A 19,614-nucleotide genomic window follows, 5' to 3' on the forward strand; every position below is an offset into this window, starting at 1 on the left:
CTTATCTATTTTTTATTCCTCTTCCTTCATATCTTCCAGATTTCTGTTTGAAGACCCCCACGTGACCGTTGTGGGTTTATCCTTTCTCCACACACCTACTCTTCTTTTTTTCACCATTCCAAAAAAATGAATAAAATCAGCAGCAGACTCCGAAAATAATGTTTTGATGGGCTACAAATGATGCGGCTTCAAATTAGAGCATTTTTCTTGTGGTCTGACATCAATGACACCAAGTTACCATATGAAAGTTCTCAACCTCCGCTATGCTTGGCATATGGATGGTGAAAAAGTCTAACGCTATTTGGTTATCACTTTTGCTCTCTTGGTCCGCAAATGAAGTGCTGATGCAGTTTAATGAGACGTAACCTATCTCCCCTTTTTTGTGCCAGGTCCCTTGCTGCTTCACTGAGTCTGTTCGCCCTGTCTGCATTGGTCCGACAGGGTCACACTACATTACAAAGCTGCCTCATTTGCCTCTTTATCTGTACCAACAGATGGACTATCAGCACATGAGCTTGTGTGACCCCAGGGTGATGGCGAGGTAACGCCACACTGCATGGACATACATCATAACTGGGTTAAAAGGGAGGGTACTGACTGCAGCCTTATGCTCCCCTTCATTTTCTCAAGCAGTATTCTGCCATCGTGCGACACATGCCGACGGCTAAAGCGAGACAAATGAGACATGGCAAGGGGTGTGTAATGTCCCTGAATTAAGCAGCAGAGACAATCAAAGAAGGACAAGCATGGGGACACGGAGTAAACGAGAAGGGGGGAAGCTACAGGGGGGCTTGATAAACATGAAAAACAGGAGAAACTAATTGAGATAACAGGAAAAGATATTTACAGGAGAAACTAATTAAGAAATGAATTGTAAATAATGGGTAAATGGAGGTCTTACTCGTTATACTACAATGAATAGTATCTGGCCGCTTTAAGGTGCCTCTAATGCACGTACTAATTTGACTGCTTTCGTCTTCAGACACACGCTGGCTTCCCTTTGATATCAGCGAGAGCTTTTCCCGCAAAAGGTTCTCCTGAATGGCAGCAAGAACTGCGGAATTATGAAAATTAACTCATCTTATGCTGGAGTAGTATAGACAGCTGCCTCAATGTGGAGTGGTACGCCGTACACTGAACAACAGGCAAATGAAGGCTTGTAAACACTAAAACAATGCCCCTCGCAAAACCAAAACAGCTGAGACCAAACACTAAATTGAATGAAATTGTATTTCTTTCAGTACAAGACCTACATTCCATATTCACGTTTGGCAAACCATTCTTTTCCTTGTGCAACATTACAGAGAGAGGGAGCGAGAGATAAAAGAAAAAGGAAAACGAGCTAAAAAGCTATCACAATTAGTTTTTGTCTTTAGTCACCAGACAGTTTTTAAATAAATAAGCTTTGTTTTTGTAAAGACACTTAATAAAGTATCATTGGTGGTCCCTTTGCCAAATGTCGATTTAGCACTGTCGTTGACATTAACCGTGATAATGTCTCATTGGAGTATTTTTTTTTCTTCTTTTTCTTCTTCTTCTTTGCGGTCTCCTTTGTGTTCCTAACACCGCTCGTGTTGAATATTACTGTATGCGAAATGTTGGCTCAGATTTGGGTCTCTTGTACATTGTCTTTTGAACAAGCTTGAATCAGTAAATGTTCCTGTGTGGTTGAGCTGTGTATGGTACTGAGCATTGAGGGGTGATGATAAGTGCTCTTGTAGGTGTTGTAGTGGTTGTAGTGCTCCAGTGGGGGCAGCGATAGGTGTCTGTCAATTGCAGCAACACCTGCAAGCTCTTCTTCAACTGTAATGACTTCCATAGAGGAGGCCGGGCCGTCAGGATCCTGTTGGTTATGCTGCTTCCTCATTTTGTAGAAAATAACAAGTAGAACAGCAGCCATGAGCGTGATGGCCACAAAGCAGCCAATGATAATCTTGGTTGTTTTCATCACCTCATCCAAGCCGTTGAGGGCTCCTTCTCCATCCAGATCGAGAACCGGAATGGTGTAAGTCCTCTCCGTGGTCCTCGTTGAAACCGGGGTGGTTTTTGTGGTCGAGGAGGACACCCAACCGAACGGCGGAAGCGGCGTGTGGCTATGGTCACCCGGGCTCTCAATGGTCTCCACAGTGACTGTTGTGAAATAGGTCACCCCGCTGTTTTCCACAGAAGTGACATTGAGCACAGCTGAGGCGGAGATGTTGCCCGCAGTGTTGCTGACCATACAGGTGTACGTCCCGGTGTCTTGCATGGTGACGCTGGTGAAGTTAAGCGTGCCATCGTTGAGTACCGACAGTCGCACCTTATACGCCCCGTGCGTCACCAGGGAGCCATTTGGTGTGAGCCAGCTGATGGATGTCAAGGAGCTTGTACGACATTTGAGCTCTGCACCCATGCCCTCTGTCACATTTAAGTCAGAGGGTGGCTCTATTATGACTGGAACATCGCACTGGAAGTAGCTATGATCCAATTCACCAATGTAGCGACCTTTAAAGAGAGTAGGGGTGTGGCAACGGGCACAGCAACTCGTATTGGCGGGTACGGATTCCTTGAGCCACCAACTGAGCCACAAGATATCACAGTTGCAATTCCAAGGGTTGTGATGAAGGTGGACCCGTTCCATACGGTGCAGAGGTGTGAAGAGGTCATGTGGAAGAAAAGTCAGGTTGTTGTGAGCAAGGTTTAGCTCCACCAACGACTGCAAGTCGTCAAAGGAATTCCTCTCAATGGTTTGGATCTGGGCGTGCATCATCCACAGCTTCTGGAGGTTGACTAATCCTGTGAAGGAGCTAGGCTTGACAATAGTCAGCTGATTTCCAGACATTTCCAGTTCTTCCAGTCTTACCAGTGGTAAGATGTTGGGGATCTCCTTCAGGTTGCACATTCCCAAATTCAAATAGCGCAAATTGCTCAAGTCCTTGAAGGCTCCATCCGAAATGTAGGAGAGACGTTTGAGCTCGCCCAAGTCCAACCTTCGAAGCGAGGGGACTCGGTTGAAGGCATAGGACGGTATACTTTCGATAGGGTTGTTACGAAGCCACAGTTCCTTCAACTTGGACAAATACTCAAATGCTCCATTGGGGATTGTCGTGAGTCGGTTATCAAAGAGCTCCAAGGTGTTTAGGCTTGCCAGTCCATTGAAGGCGCCGATTTCAATGCTGCGAATGTGGTTTTTGCTCAGCTGCAGAATCTCCAAGTGGCGCAGATGTTTGAAACTGTCCACCTTGATGACCTGTATGAGGTTGTCCTGAAGGTTTAAGTAACGGGTGTTGGTCGAGATACCATCAGGCACGTCCCGCAGACTGCGACGGGTGCATATGACTTTGCTGAACTGGTTACTGCACGAGCAGACAGAAGGACAAGTCTGAGCACGAACTAGCCCGGCCACCACCAAGAGCTGAAGGGCCAAGAGTAGCACGAAGAGGGGGTTGGATAGCGCCCCCTTTAGCCTACGACTTCTCATTGTCTGGCGCTGGAAGGAGGAGATCATTTTGTTCAGCATTCATAGTTCATCTGCTGTTTGAGGTTTCTGCAACACAAAAACAAAGCAAAACAAAAAAACTCGGTGAGAAACACAAATCAACGTTTGGATATTGCATTGTAATTTGGCCCCTCACTGCTGTGGAGGACTGAGAGCACACTTGGCACGTCATTTTCAATATCTAGTTGTCCAGTTCATCTAGTTTTAAATAACCCGATGCAAGACTGTTTGCATGCTGCCCCATTTTAAGTCACACATGACCTTTTTTAGCACTCAAGCATTTCATTGTGTTCTCAGCTGTATGTAATGGCAATTTGATTTCTCCATACAGTGCAATACAGATACCAGGAAAATTATCTATGAATTATGCAATGAAAACAAAAATGCAAATTACGATAAAATGTCTTTGGCTGCTCCTGCATACTCAAATATCCTATAAAAAAAAGTGGTATTATTTTATACTACAAAACTAATAAAGCTTGCTTTTAGATTTGTGTTGCAATGTATGGGTTTGCATTTGATTATAGAAATGGATGTTTCATTGTAAGAATTTTAAGAGAAACATTTATTTCAATAAGAAATGAAATCAAATGAGCAAGTTATGACCTTAATCGTTGCATGAAAATGAACTTCAATTCTTTTATTTATTCTAGACAAAAGAAGAAGCTGTCCAATACATTTTTAATGTGACGAGTACTGTTGCCTACCTGCCATTTGTCTGGCATTTGGCATTGCCCGAGCAATGACCCATTTACATTTAATTACAGTACAATTCAACACGAAAACCAACAGCAAAAGAGTGAGTTTAGAGTGAAGAAGACTCATACGCTACATGTGAGAACACTAACTTTACAATGATCTTCCTTCTTTTCACAGAATAAGCCTTCTTTAGACTGGATGAATGAATGAAGGGATGATTCTAATTAATTAACTAATTAATCAATCCTCATATGAACATGACTGGTAAAAATAAGATGAACAAGACAGTGAAAAATGTACACATCACTGCTTGCAAAGGACTAGGATGAAACGATCCGGCCCTAACCCTTTCCATCACTTCTGAGAACATTCAATTCTAGATACTTAAATTATATAACAATTTCCACCTTTTCAATACTACAGAAAAATCAATCATATCAGCCTCCACAATGTCACAAAAGTAGAAAGAACAACAACACCAGCTCGATATCCATTCAAGGTGTGAGTGTTTAGGAATTTGCTGTCTTGCAGAGCACCAAAAATAGAGCAGGACATTCAAATAGCAAATACAATGTACAACAGCAGGCATCTAGTTCATACAGCATGATTGATGCGTTTAGTACCCCTTATTATGTTATGCCCTAGAAGCAACCTGCGTCAACACACAACACAGTATACTAAACATTTCACACGCAATATGCTGAGCAGATACAGTAAAATAGGTCACCGCTTGTTCTTGTTTTGTTTTATTTCAAATTCACTCATTTCTGGTTTTGTTATTGCGCCTTTCCAAACTGAAATCCCAACTCGTCTGTTAATCATCTCAAGGCAGGGTATATGGATATTCTGACTTATGTTTGCCACACCACTGGAAAAATTGTCAGCTCAGCTGGAATTGTTCTTTTGCTTGTAAGACAGAGTGGCTGGATGAATCAATATAAGAGGTACACGATACATGTGGCTTGTTTTCTCTCCAGCCAAGCTACCATGCTACTGCAGCATTGGGAGGCTGCAGAGGGACAGGTCTCTGTTGAAGAATGAGATGGAATGAGGCCTCCCACTGGCAAGGGCTCATTTTATCTGTCCGGAATCACAAACACTCTGCACTACCACCTAAACACAGCATGTGTTGAACGTAGCAAACACACAGAAAGAATGATTGCCCGATAAAATATCTCTGGTTCCATTTTACTGCAATGTTTATGAAAAGTGCTTAAGTGATGATTGTGTTTTGTTCAGAGGCAGCAATTATACAGTAGACTTGGATATATGCCTTTCTCCTTTTTCCCCCCATCTGCTCGGATTTAAACATGACAATCCCGTTGCACATAAAGAGAATACAAAAAAAACCCAAATAGATTCGATCCAACATTCTCATAATTGAATCTCGACAGCTCAAAATGTATTCAGAGCCGCTGAAAGCAGTTTGCTGTTCACATCTAAAATCCTGGCTTCAACATAAACATACACCCACATTTACTTTTGTGGCAGCAGCCACTGGCATTATGGCTGATGTTACTGAGATTTATCGATTCATTTCTTAGAACAGGTCTGACATAAAGGTGTTGTAGTGACAATTGAACTGTTGAAGCCTGACCAAAGTAAATGTACTGATCGTATCGTAATTCAAAACCCCCCAGGAGCATCTTGCTTCTCATGTGGTTTGGTAATGCGTAATGGGTACTAAGACACATTTTCTATTTGTCTGCTAAACTATGTTGAAATAAGTATACACCCGTGCAAAAAATATTGTGCTGCGAAAGACGCATACTCTCTTTGTCTCTCTCTCTCTCTCTCTCTCTCTCTCTCTCTCTCTCTCTCTCTCTCTCTCTCTCTCTCTCTCTGTTTCTCTCTCTGTTTCTCTCTCTCTGTCTCTCTCTCTCTTTCTCTCTCTCTCTCTCTCTCTCTCTCTCTCAACCTGGACTATTACAGGGATGAACAAAAACCCTCTTCCGCCAATCTTCAGTCCACCCTCTTTTTCTCTGTTTTTTTTTAACATTCTCGTTCTTTGTACTTTATACGGAAGGCGGGCATCCAACTGGGACGGAACATACACATCTGTATTTAATAATGCAATGCAGGTGGGAAGAAAAAAAAAAAAGTAGCTCAGAAATGCAGTACCCACCAGATAAGCAATGTTGTGTAGACACTACCTACACAAACCTGCTACAATTTAGCATGGACTGCATTCCAAATAACAAGTACTTATAGCACGGCAATGAAGCTAGATGAATTACTATAAGACTACTTCCAAATGTTGCTCGTTTGTTTTTTTAATAAATATTACGTTGTAATTCATACAGCTGCTGTTTTGTATTCATATAAGATGTGGAGGCAAATGTATTTTAAGGCTGCATGCTCAGAGGTGGGCTAAACAAGTGACACGAATACTAAGCGTGCCCTCATCTTCAGCCATGTGGGCATCTCGCCTTAATCTCTCTGCAGAGAGGAGAACAACATGCATGGAAGTCCCTTGACAGTGATTTAGCCCATGCAATTATCATAATGGAGGCAGCATAAGGTAATGTCTGATTAGGAATTGAATTATCACTTGATGAGTGTCACTAAACCATTCACTTGCTTTCCCTATTTCCCTGTATTGGTGAAAGATACCAACCCTCCCCCATATCAATCAAACGTTGGCACATGCCGTTTTGTGATCTACAGAAAATACAACATTAAAAAAGGTCAATATAGTTGAACCAAAAGAGAACAGGTCAGGAAAATGCTGTAGAATTTCGCAAAACTGCAATAACTTAAACCAGTTAAATTGCTAAAATAATATCCCTCTGACAGAGTTAACAAATGCACATCTTTGTACGAACCACATTTTTATGATGTAACCTTTGATGGATGTGGCTAAATATGCATGTTTGCACATTAACAGAAATAAATAGGTATGTACTATCATTAGTAAATAACCCACATATTTTTTAGGTCACGATCACGCTTGCACTCGTTCATGAAGAATTAAATCACAATATACCTATCTGTGTGCGCTAACTCTTAAACTCCCCACACAATGTCAACATATGAGAACCTTTTTTTTTAATTTTCATAATCTTCATGAACAATTCGATTTCAAAAGTATTTTAGTCAATATACAAGAAGAATTTCTAAACCAGTGATCGGTGTATTGGTCAAAGTGCAAACTACTTTGTTTATATTACAGTTCAAGTTAATATAGCAGAGGGGGTAGTAGCAATTAGTGGCAGTAGTTTATTTTTTGGGTCCTTGCAGCAATTGTCAGTTTGACCATAATTCCAGATGGCAATTTGATTGTTCGCAGTTTAGTGCCTGTTTTAATTTAATATCCTCCGGCCTGTGGACACATATGATAACACACATCCCATGGAAGGGAAAATGAGACCAGTCACCAAGAATTGTGATCAATTTCAAGAAGATCGTCCTATCTGCCCTATGGGCACAGCAGGGGTTAAACTCGGGTTATAAAGGTCAAGTGTAACACCTCATTGTGCATTGTTCATCATGAAAAACATCTGTTCCCTTTTCTCTCTCTGCAAACAAGCTTGTTCACTAACTGTCATTTATCAGAACCATTGCAACATTGGAGCTCATAAATTAGTAGAGGCATTTCCTCTCAGCCCCCTGAGCCCATGCACATGATAAACGGTTTGGATTCGATGACACTGGCCTATTCTGAGTGTAAAGTATGCCATTGTTTCACTGAAAACCATAAACCTATTATTTTGTACATTTGAGGGCATCGGGCATACATCATATTGACACTTTAATGCTAAGGCTCATGGTCTAAAGCATATTACACATAAATATGAAAAGTGTTTCATTGTAACTACTTGAATATTGCATACACTGTGTGTAGAAAAAGAAGAAGCAATCATACAGTAGAGCACAATGTCCCAAAAAACAAACAAAAAAAAACGAGAGAGCGTGTTTCATTTGACATCGCAAGATCATGAATATTGTATCGACCTAGATTATGACTAGGTGTGTTTACATGCATTTAGACGTGCATGACATTTTAAAGACTTACAAAACCATTCTATTTGTCCATCCTCAAACGTAGTGTGTGAGAACCTTCTCCATATCCATATGGCTTGTGAAGTGAAACATTTACACACAAACAAGATTCAGACGGCACACGCAGTAAAAATTTGTGAATGTTATGAATTGGTAATGTGTTAAATGGATAGACTAAATAGCATTCAGCTCAGCAGTAGGTCTGTAAGTGGTAACATGATGAGAGACTTGTCAGATTTCATATCACTGAAATGATTTCACACAGACTTCTCCTCCAACTAATAACTTTACTAACAGCAGGGTTTTAATTTTTTTTCAAATATATATCTTCAAGCAGGAGGTGACAGGAGACTCGCGTGAGATAAAGTGATTCAAATAAATTGATTCACCTGTTTATATGTGCATGTAAAGATGTAAACAACAGCAGATTCATCCCGAGGGGGGTATGTGTTTAAATGACCAACTACTGTTCCTTTCAATAAAATGCCACCGCTAATGCTACTACAAATATTAATCCTACTTACACAATGAATGTGTTTTGATATGTTTACATCGAGTTATTAATTGGATCTATAAATTATTCAAGGGGCAGTGCATTGGTATTGCAAATGCATTGCCTCTTAAAGGCTGAGATGCTGAGATTCAATCGTGTCACATGGAGAATGACACAACCGCCATGAAGCTTCAATGGCCGAGTCTTGGCAGAGTGGCCTCCATGCAAACAGCGCTCAGTCACAGCTATTCTTGAAAGTTATTCTCCTTTGCAAATTGACTGAATCCAAGAGTGTGCTCGCTGGGGCTTTGGTGTGCACATTAGGGTGAAGAAAATACTGGCAAAACTTATCATCATAGAGCCCATGCTTCAGTGTTTTGGATTTGTTTGAGTTGAAACTTTCATCAGCATAAAATGTATGTGTAGCTTTTTTCATTTACTTTGGGCATCAAGAATCATGTGGAGCCAGGACTAACATTCCAGATCTCTGAGAATCATTCAGATTTAAAAATGTTGGCACAAAAGTTTGATGCAGAATTGAATAATCAGAATCAGAACTGGAATCGTCCACATTAAAAAAAAATCTTCGATCCTACTTTTCATATTGTCATCAAGTAGAAGCAGATGACAAGTCTAAGATGATTAATAAAATAAAATAAAACACAAGTCACTTTTTTTTCAAACTTAATTCAAGAGTCTCCTGTTGCACGTTACACATCTGATTTCTTTAGCACCAACTGTCACACACTGAGAATAGTTCCACACTTATCATTATCCTACAGCTATAGAGGAAAATGAGGTAGCAAGGAAATATTTATTAAATTACATTTTATAACGCCGCGCTTACACTATACTGACACAATCAATGTATGCTTGTGACGTATTTCTGTCCACTTTGAGTCACCGTCCTTCTACACTCTAGAAACTACTGACTGTGAATGTGCTTATGGATGTCTTGTCCAATTCTACTGAAAACCTAACTTTAATCATAGATTATATACATATTTTGCACTTTGTGTACAATTTTATGTTCAGTTGGTCCTTTCTTAATGTCGCTGCTCATACCTTTTGAATTGCACCTTGGGGATAAACATGGTGTTTTGATTATAAAATCACATTCTATTCTCAAAAGTGATGCACTCAGGGATAGGATTACTCCGCCTACTTGCTTATCATTGCTTTTCAGTGTGTGCTATATTATTTTCAATAATTATTTTCAGTGAATCATGTTTCCCAGACCATCCATCCATTCTCATCACTGCTTATCCTGTTCAGAGTCACGAGGGGTGCTAGAGGCAATTCCAACTGACATCATACACCCTGAAGTGGTCGCCAACCAGTCGTAGGGGACACATAGAAACAAACAACAAGTCACACCCACGTGCGCACCGCCACTGAGCAGGAATCGATCCCACGCTGCCTGCACACAAGCCAGGCGAGTGTACCCGTACACCATCATTAGCTTGATGCCAAAGCCTTGAAACAATATTTCTTTCCTTGTTTCCCCCCATTGTTGATGAGGCTGTCTCAATATAATTTTGCCAAACTCCAAATTGTACAAGAGTGGGCACACTCATAATTTAAAATACCTTTGTAATCACTTAACAAATTAAGGTGTGTGTCAATACTTCACTTTACAAACTGAAGGCCAAATGTCACAATTTGGACATGCACCATCCATCTATCCATCCATCCATCCATTTTTTGTACCGCTTTGTCCCCACGGGGGTCGCGGGCGTGCTGGAGCCTATCCTAGATGTCATCGGGCAGTAGGCGGGGAACACCCTGAACTGGTTTCCAGCCAATCACAGGGCAAACAGAGACGAACAACCATCCGCACTCACACCTAGGGGCAATTTGGGGTGCTCAGTCGGCCTACCAACAAATGTTTTTGGTATGTGGGAGGAAACCGAAGTGGCCGGAGAAAATCCATGCGGACACGGTGAGAACATGCAAACTCCACACAGGGAGGGCTGGAGGTGGAATCAAACCTCCACCCTCCTAACTGTGAGGCGGACATGCTAACCAGTGCTCCACCAAGCCGCCCTGGACATGAATCATTACAGGGTAAATCAAACATCCTTAGATAAGAAACAGGTCTTATGCAAACGTGAATAAAAATATAATAAGTATTGGAAATCTGCAGTGTTGGATTGTCCCAGTCAATGCAGTCCTGACGCCATTGATCGAAGTATACTGATCTACTATATTACATACAATTGCCAAGACAATGCAAATGAAATAAAAATTATCTTTAAATATATCATACAGAATAATCAAATATAGATAATAAAATAATTTGGAAAAAAGTTGATTAGATGTGTTTTAATCATTAAATAAGGAAAACAACTGCCAACGGTTACTATTGGACTGATGTGGCGATTACGCTCCTTTCATGGTTTAGGGTTAAGGTTAGGGTTATCGACACATTACATACACAAAGTATGAAAATTACAGTTAACCCCCACTGGTGAAACTTAAATTGAAATTTCTCCATTTTGGGGTGGCGGTTCTGTCTCAGGCATGCATCTATATGTCAGCTAAACCTGGCTGCTGCCAACCACTGAAAGGTAACGCTATAACGCCAGACAGGCCCTAGGTAATCATTTCACCCCGTCTATTCCCAGGACTAATGCACTGAAAAGAACAGCAATGTACCGAACACTTTCATACTGAAACCGTTTTATATTTTCCCCAATTGTTACAGTTCAATCACAAAACTTTAAAAGAAAACTAAAAAAAAAAAAAAAAGCAATAACTGGAAAAGAAGTTACAATTGATGTCATATGAATTGGTGACACCTGGTTTAGGTGAAGAACTGAACCCATGTTGATTTTATTTTGTAAAGAATTTGTCTGTATTTTTTGTGATGCACCCCAGGAAGAATAGTCTTCACCATGGTGAAAACAATAATTAATAATCAATAAATCGTAGACCCATCAAAACAGAGAGACTAGATTGTTACTGGGACCTGAGTTTCAAATTCAGCTCAAGAGATTTTCTCATTCCTACAAATTATGTGGATACCCTCACAAGATTGATTCATGATTAAATATCCAAGGAAAACCTGCAGATAATCGATAAGCATCTGATGATCAAGGATAAAATTATATACCACTCATTGGTGCTTTCGGCTCCCACAAAAGGCTTGGAATGCACCCCTATGAGACCATAAGTGCAGTGTTGAGGGATAATTACAGTATGTCTTCACATAAACAACAAGAAATACATTTAAAACCTTAAAAGCGTAACTGCCTCAGTAAATGTTATAATTTACCCTAGGGATATGAGTTGTTTCCTGTAAAATAACATCAGTGCTGCAAAATGGATTCATATCTTTTCCAGGAAAATGATTGCACTTATATTCAAGTCAATGCCTTTAATGGCACAGACCATTAATCAGTATAAGTTGAAACCAAACTATACTATAATTCTTGATTATTTGCACCTCCACTACATCATATATTTAAGTGATCAATTTGTATGTATTTGTACAGTATAAAGGAAAGTCCACATTTTTACCATTGGATGCATTAAGTGCAGTTACCACGTTGTGATGCAACATGCCGCCAGCACTGAGTTCAACTGGAAGATATGCAGGACGATAGAAAAAGAGGAAGAAGAGCAAAAGGAAAAACCAACGGAAAACAAAGCCCATCATTTTAAGTCCAGTAATATTTCCTCTACACTACAATTGAGTGTATACTTTCTTGCACCAAGTTACCAAGTGCGCTGGGAGTGTGGAAAAGAAAACCAGCATGTCAGTGAGCACTGGCAAATTTCCAACTCTCTGCATTTCAGTTCAATTTTTCAAAAGGTGAGTTATTTAAGTTGAGGCTACTTTGTTTAATGTTACAATGATCTGTTTGTTAGCTTATGAATATTTAGCGCGAAAGACTTTGAATGTTGTTTATTGTTGATCATCTCAAGAGTGGGAATTTGAGAAAAGTTTACATATGGCAAAATCATTATGGTATTTGACAGGCCAGCCAGTGGGTAGTTCATCAACATTCTCAATTTCTCACAGAGGCACAAAATTAAGTGAGATGATTCACAAATTACCTAAAATTAAGCCACATATTTCAGTCGACAAGTAAAGCAAGCAGACGTTTCCCTTTTTTTTTCAAAATCTGCAAGCAGCTCGATAAGGTGGTGGGGTAGTGGTTTCTTTATTGATCCCTGTGGAGGAATTCTCTTTACACTTGCTCTCTCAAGGGAGGTCACAAAAGGGCATCTTCATTCCCAATGATTGTGGCCAAGAATCAGCAGGGAGACACTGTTGCTCAAGGGCAGGGCACAATATTGCACATTTATTTTTTTAACCAAGTCATACAAATTGATTGAACTGAAGTCCATTATTTTATCATGGAAAGTGGATGGGCAAATTTGCATGACTATTATACCTTCAAGCAACTGCTACAGCAATGTACATGGCATACTATTACACAAAGTCACAGGCGTATAGCCTCTCTGTACAAGAAAACAAAGATTATTACTGGACTGGTAATACTTTACTCGAAACATCATCCTAATTACGGGGTTTTTCAAAAGGAAAATCCCGTTCCACTTTGAAACCCAGACAGACATTAGTCTATTTTTTTTAAGTGAACCTTAAGCAAATACCTTTTCCTATGCCTATGCCGAGTAGAATGCTCATAACTATTCATCCGAAATATATCCTTGCCATCATCTCCTAAGGTTTCTTGGTGACTCGTGTGCTAATTAGCGACTCAAAGATACAAAGGTAGATATTGAACAATGTTCTAACACTGAAATTGCACTCGACGCTCACAATTTGAGGACACCGAACATTCCTTCACCTAAGCCACCTAGTCCATCCCACAGCAACAATTTATCTATGGGAAAATTAAATTCTCTCCAACCAGATTACTGTAATTATCAAACTCACAATGAAGAAGGAGCAGAGGATTAAGGTCTGTTTAAAAATAACCACCATCAAATATATTTGGACTCAATAATGGAGGGAGTGGGCATTTTCTCACTACGGGACTTTGATTCTCTCCCCCCCAACACCACCTCTGTTCTTTTCTCTCTGTTAAGCTGCTTTGATCAACCAGCGGAGAATGCATGGCGCTTGGTGGTAGAGCATCTTAAAGTCAAAGCAGAGGAAATTCAATTGTTCAAGTGGCAGTAAACTATTTTGCAAAAGATGGATGTAAACTGCATACACAGTGTCTGAAAAAGGCTGGGAGCTACCCAGAGCCTCACAAATCATCACCATGAGCCAGATTATTGTTCTGCCTCCGCAAGGTCATTTGCTACACCTGCATTTCTGTTGTTGTTCTTATTGGACTACTTTTGCCCTACGAACATTACATGCATTCCTAACTTTTGTACTATCGCACTTATGGCGATAACAATGGAGGCGGGAAAGTTATGCTGTTTTGTTTTATAGCTCGAGTGTTTTCTTATCTCCGACGGCAGACGCTGCGCAGACTCGTCTGTTGTTATATGTGAGTTTTGTTGCTAGCGATGGATGATTGATTGCGTGTAGCTAGCATTGACAGCCTACGGTAGGCAGTCCATCATGTTTTTTCTTTCATTATTTCTTCATGGTGAGAAGTCTCAGCTGGCATGCTAATAAGCTGTTAAAGGCTGGTGGTGCGCCAAAATATGCATCCCTGTCAATCTGTCCTTAATGTGTCATTGTAATGCATTTTTGTTTTCCCATTCATACTCAATAGCATGTAATGATAGAAGATAATTAAATAGCGTCTTTGTCACATTCATGCAAAAAAAACATTGGTTAAAGTGGTTCATAATTCATCATAAACAAACCTTATCATGCACATATATCCAAAAATGATAATATGCAGCAACGTTATCCTTTACTTGATTATATTACTGATGGACCAATTGGGACATCTCCCAATACTCTTTGATAAGATCTGTGTGAATTTCCTCTGTAAGCTTTGTAGCACGCTAAAACTAAACAAAGGACATTTTTCAAAATCAGGTTATACAAGGCACTATTTGTCGTACCCGGTCAGCCTTGGTTCAAAGTATGACTTTTACTCTCGTTGCCTTGAGTCTCCTCACAAATAAAATGTGTCTCCTGACCGTGGCCGACAGTCAGATGCCACAAAGTAAATAAGACCATCGTTGGACTTAACTGTTGCTGTTTCATTGCTGCCTTTGATGCAGTAAGGTTTTTGCACGTTCATGTAGTCCTTTTTGGAATTGGAAGACCAACCTTTCCACCATATATTCATCACAAACTTCCATGGCTTCTTTTGTGACCATTTTGCCTGTATGCATTATTTATGAATTCAACAGATGTTTGCTACTCAGGTAATTATTAATAGAAGACAGTGAGTGACTTTACTCATGCTAAAAAATTACATTTTTCCAAGTTAGAAAGATTGTAACCTCATCTAATCAGAAGAAGAATGCCTTTATTGTCATTGTACAACTGGTGTACAACAACATTAAGATATTCTACCATTGGGAGGCTGCTGCCATGCAATGCGTTGTCAGGCAGAACTGGGAACAATTTAGGGTCCAGCTCAAGGACACTTTGACATTGTTGCCAGGGATGAGGATTTAACTCACAACCTGCAAGTTGGGAGACAAACACTACCACTGAGCATACCACCCAATAATAATCAATCCTATTTTAAGAATTTCTCAAAATGAAACAACACAACATTCCACAAAGATTCATTTTAATGTAACTTTGTGTTGGGTAGGACATTCTCTGGAGATGTTCATTTTCAGTGGCTATTGCATTCATTTTAATGACAACATTTAGCTGTCTAATATTATGGCGTGGGGCCATTTTGGACATCTGCAATTTGAAGGCCATTCTTAGTCCAGATTCTGTTGTTAGTAACAGTGGTGACGTCTGGACACAACTGTACTCTGAATGATGATGACCTTTGACACTGTTGATGGTGCAGTTCCAAGCAGAGTAAACACCACGCTACATTAATTGTTCACGCTGTTAAATATAATCTCAGGCTAACACTACTACGGGTTATCTTTTCATGTCTGACACCGTTTCCATTTAATTGAATCCCAGTTAGCTCGAGGCCTAACTCTCTAGTGACTGGCAAGTTGATGTTGTTGTGAAGTTGATTGTGATGTTCGGCCACCTTGTATGCACAAGTGGGAGCCTGCCCGATCGGGACGGCAGTCCGTGCTAACACATATCGACAGACAAACACATTCACACCTACAGGCACTTTAAAGTCTCCACTTTACTTGTCATGCCTGTCTTTGGAAAACAGAGTAAAACTGGAGCAGCTGTGAAGGAAAAAAAAAAGATTGAGATGAGGAAAAGACAAAAACTCCGTGGAGAATTTCTCTGCTTGGTGTGTTTAAACCCTCTGAAGCCTTCTTGTTCTATCACGATGACATGTATGTTTCTCTATTTGTACAAGGGTGACAATTCTTATCTGTTTTAATGGAATTTGAAGTTATGCACACAGAGTCACTGCCTTTGTGACTTATGTCTAGAGCTACAAAAGCACCTTAATCCTCAAGGTTTTTTTCCACTCACTTTCCTCGAAGCACCATTTTGCTTCTCCCTCATTCCCTTGGGAACCACTATCTGTCCTTTCCTATCCTGGAGTCTTGCTCTCTTGCTGTCTAATCCTCTACTCTCATCACTAAATAATTCCTCACTGAGAAAAATCTAATCAAATCTGAGTGAGAAAAGCAAAGATGGGACGGAATTGTGTGTGTGTGTCTGCATGTGTGCATGCATGTGTGTGTGTGTGTGTGTGTGTGTGTGTGTGTGTGTGTGTGTGTGTGTGTGTATGTGTGTGTGTGTGCAAACTTGTGCATCAGGCCCGGGGCGGGAGCGGGTGTTAGCGAGGGGGAAAAAGGCAGCATCAAAACGCGACATTGGTGGTGTGTGAAGGGGTTGCAGAGTAGGAGAAGTGCAAGTGCATTTGCAGTCTGAGCACTTACTGTGGGGAATCCATTCATTATTCATTAGCTAATTCACCATGTATAGTAATTAAAATCAGGGCTTTCTCTAAAATGGAAAGAGCTATTATACACAGGTTTTCCATGTACAATATTTAAGAGGGCTTTTTGAATTTGTGAATCATGTTTGTGATTTTTAAGGATGCACCTTCTAGTCCAGTGGCAACAATACAAGGACTGACAGATTAAATTAAAAAATAAATGCAAATGTCCCCCATCACCTATGAATATGACATGTAAGACTGTCTATTCATTATGCCGTATCATCAAAGTCATCAATCAAACAACGATGGAGTTGGAATTTGTCACAACATACAAAAGATTTGTTGTAGGCATACATCAACATATGTTGTCTATCGAATATTAAATAAAAGTATGACATTGCTGTTTTATCTTCCCTGAGCTAATCTAAATGAGAAACATGTTACCTTTGTTTGTAATGTGCACATTTATCCCTGACAAAGTTCAGCCCATGAAATGTCTAAAATAATATCATACTGTTATACAAGTAGATTTTCCAACCTTTTCCTGAGTTATTGTGATGTACGTACATACTAATCATCTTTGAATATTACAGAACATCACAAATGAAATTTACTGTTATGTATTGCTATTTTCTTGTTTGAGCCCAACTAAAATAAAAGCTTCAACTCGTAATTCTATCTTATCCCTGCAAACTCTTTTTTTCCTTATTTGCGCAACGCCTTCATGCTCATTGCCACTTGTTGCAAAACATGCGTACTGCTATGCTGGAATTTTCTCCCATGCAGAAATGCAATCATCTTTGTATGCTGCGCAATAGACGGTGATTTATCTTATGTTGATAGGTTACGGCTGAAAGACATCAGGCGCGTATGAAGGGGACATGCTTGTCATGACAGAGATCTTCCATAATAATCAACTAAAGCTGCCACACTGACCATGAGCGATCTCTGTTTTCGCTTGTTCTCTTTTCTGACGACAAGGTCTAGGCAAGCAAGCAGCAGGTTTGCTTTGCATGGATACTCTAGCTTCCTACCACATTAAAAAAACATGATTCTATTGAATGCCTTAAATTGTCTGGAACTGTGATTGGCTGCCAACCAGTATTCAAAGTCATCTGGTATTGACTCCAGGTTAGCCGTGACCTTATAGTTTAGTAAATTGATGGATGGATAATAACTTGAAAAATATGGTAATTAGAAAGCACAATAAACAATATAAACATCTCTCTTATGTACCAGAGGCGATGCAGAGGCTCATTAGGTTGAAAGCATTAATCTCATCAAGAGCACCAATCACTGAAAGCCATTCAGACCACAAGGATGACTACTAGACAAAGCATCATTGCCTCTAATGTAAATATGTCCATCTTTGAGACACACAAAGCCAAAGTGTATTTAGCATTTTTAAATGTACTTTTTTTTTTTTTTATAATCCTTGGTGTTGTCATTCTTTTACCCAAAGTCAGCTGCGATAGGCTTCGCCCCAAGAACGACCGTGAACAGGAAAAGTAATATGGAGAATGGATGGGATTTTGGACTGAATTACATGAAATCTGGTTTGCAAGTAGTTGAAAAACACATCTTTGGTGAAGATCATCTCCCAACAACACTGGAATATGTTTGCACTACGTGCAACAGAAAGACTGATTTGTTACTCAGCCTTGATTGAATCTTTATTCATACTCGATTGAATTTCAGTAAAATACTCCATTTCTAAAATCCAATGCCGTATAAAGAATGTTTTTTTGTATTTTTAAAACAAAACAGTTTGTTAGTTACACCTGTATTTATTAAGTATAACATGGAATATATTTCATCCTAAATGAGGTAGAACCAGCATACAAAGGTTGAGTTGTCATCTCCAAATGATCAGAATGCCTTCCTGTACACTGGACACAAATTTTCTATTGTGATCAGAGTTTGGATTAAAATTATAATCACTTTTCACTAACTCTGCTTCTACCAGCATCTGTAATAACAGAAACACATATGACAGCACAGACATGGGGTAAAAACAATTTGCTCCAAAAAGTTCAGCATAAAGTTTGGTGTCGTGTAAAAAAACCTTTCAAGACTTATTTTTCCTTTGGGTTGATTCACGAATCAAACCGTTTCAGATAGCTCCTGCATATAACTCTGTTTTACGTTTGATCCTCAATCTAACCAAGGCAGCACCAAGGCATTACATCTGTAATTCTAATGCTTCTAGGGGCTTCAAACAGATTAACGAGAGGTAGGTTTACAACATGTTTCTCACATAAATGTTCATTTTTCTGTGGATCCGTCAAGCTTAATTGCTGCTCTTTCAATTTTTTCACATGCCTTGTCTGAAGCAACAGTCTACATAGTACAAATGAAGGACACAAATATTCCATTGGGTGATATGTTGTCCGTCCGTCTGTCCGTCCTCCTTCCATCCGTCCATCCATCCATCCATGGATCCATCCATCCATCCATCTACATATCCATCCATTATTTGTCCCGCTTGTCCCCACGGGGGTCGTGGGCATGCTGGAGCCTATCCGAGGAGTCATCGGGCAGTAGGCAGGGGACACCCTGTAGTGGTTGCCAGCCAATCGCAGATCATCATGTTATATCATCATAACTTTATTGACATCCATTGAATGTGTTAACCTTTCATCCATCCATTTTCAGTGCGTCTTAACCTGTTTAGGGTCGTGGGGAGTTGTCAACTTCCAGAAAAAAAAACAGACTTCACATTGACTGCTGTCCAGTCAATCACAGACAGGCAACACTTCAACTCACATTCACACTGTCACCAAGTGAGAACTGAACCACGATTCCCCAATGCTTGTAAGTCAGGAATTCAGAGTGAACCACACCACCACCATTGACACGGTATTAACCTCACTTTTGTGTAACAACTATAATAATAACTATAAATAACATATTACTGTAATACACAGAGGGTGTCATGGTGGGACACTGGTTGGAGCGTCCTCCTCACAGTTCAGATGTTGCGGGTTCGATTCCACCTCCTTCCT

The 19,614-nt window shown here is 40.0% G+C and overlaps 1 protein-coding gene across 1 annotated transcript in view; it reads right to left on the reverse strand.

Moving 5' to 3' along the window:
* Positions 1 to 1,149: 1,149 nt before the first annotated feature.
* The window catches only part of lrrc4cb (leucine rich repeat containing 4C, genome duplicate b), a 37,889-nt gene continuing 19,424 nt past the window's right edge, over positions 1,150 to 19,614 (reverse strand). The window contains exon 2 of the mRNA XM_085907687.1: positions 1,150 to 3,526. Within this exon, the coding sequence (XP_085763813.1) occupies positions 1,604 to 3,499 (1,896 nt within the window). The 5' untranslated portion in view covers positions 3,500 to 3,526 and the 3' untranslated portion in view covers positions 1,150 to 1,603. The remainder of the gene's footprint in view (positions 3,527 to 19,614) is intronic.

Source organism: Syngnathus leptorhynchus, chromosome 3 (assembly GCF_054491065.1).
Source record: "Syngnathus leptorhynchus isolate UIUO chromosome 3, UIUO_Slep, whole genome shotgun sequence".
Lineage (NCBI taxonomy): Eukaryota > Metazoa > Chordata > Actinopteri > Syngnathiformes > Syngnathidae > Syngnathus > Syngnathus leptorhynchus.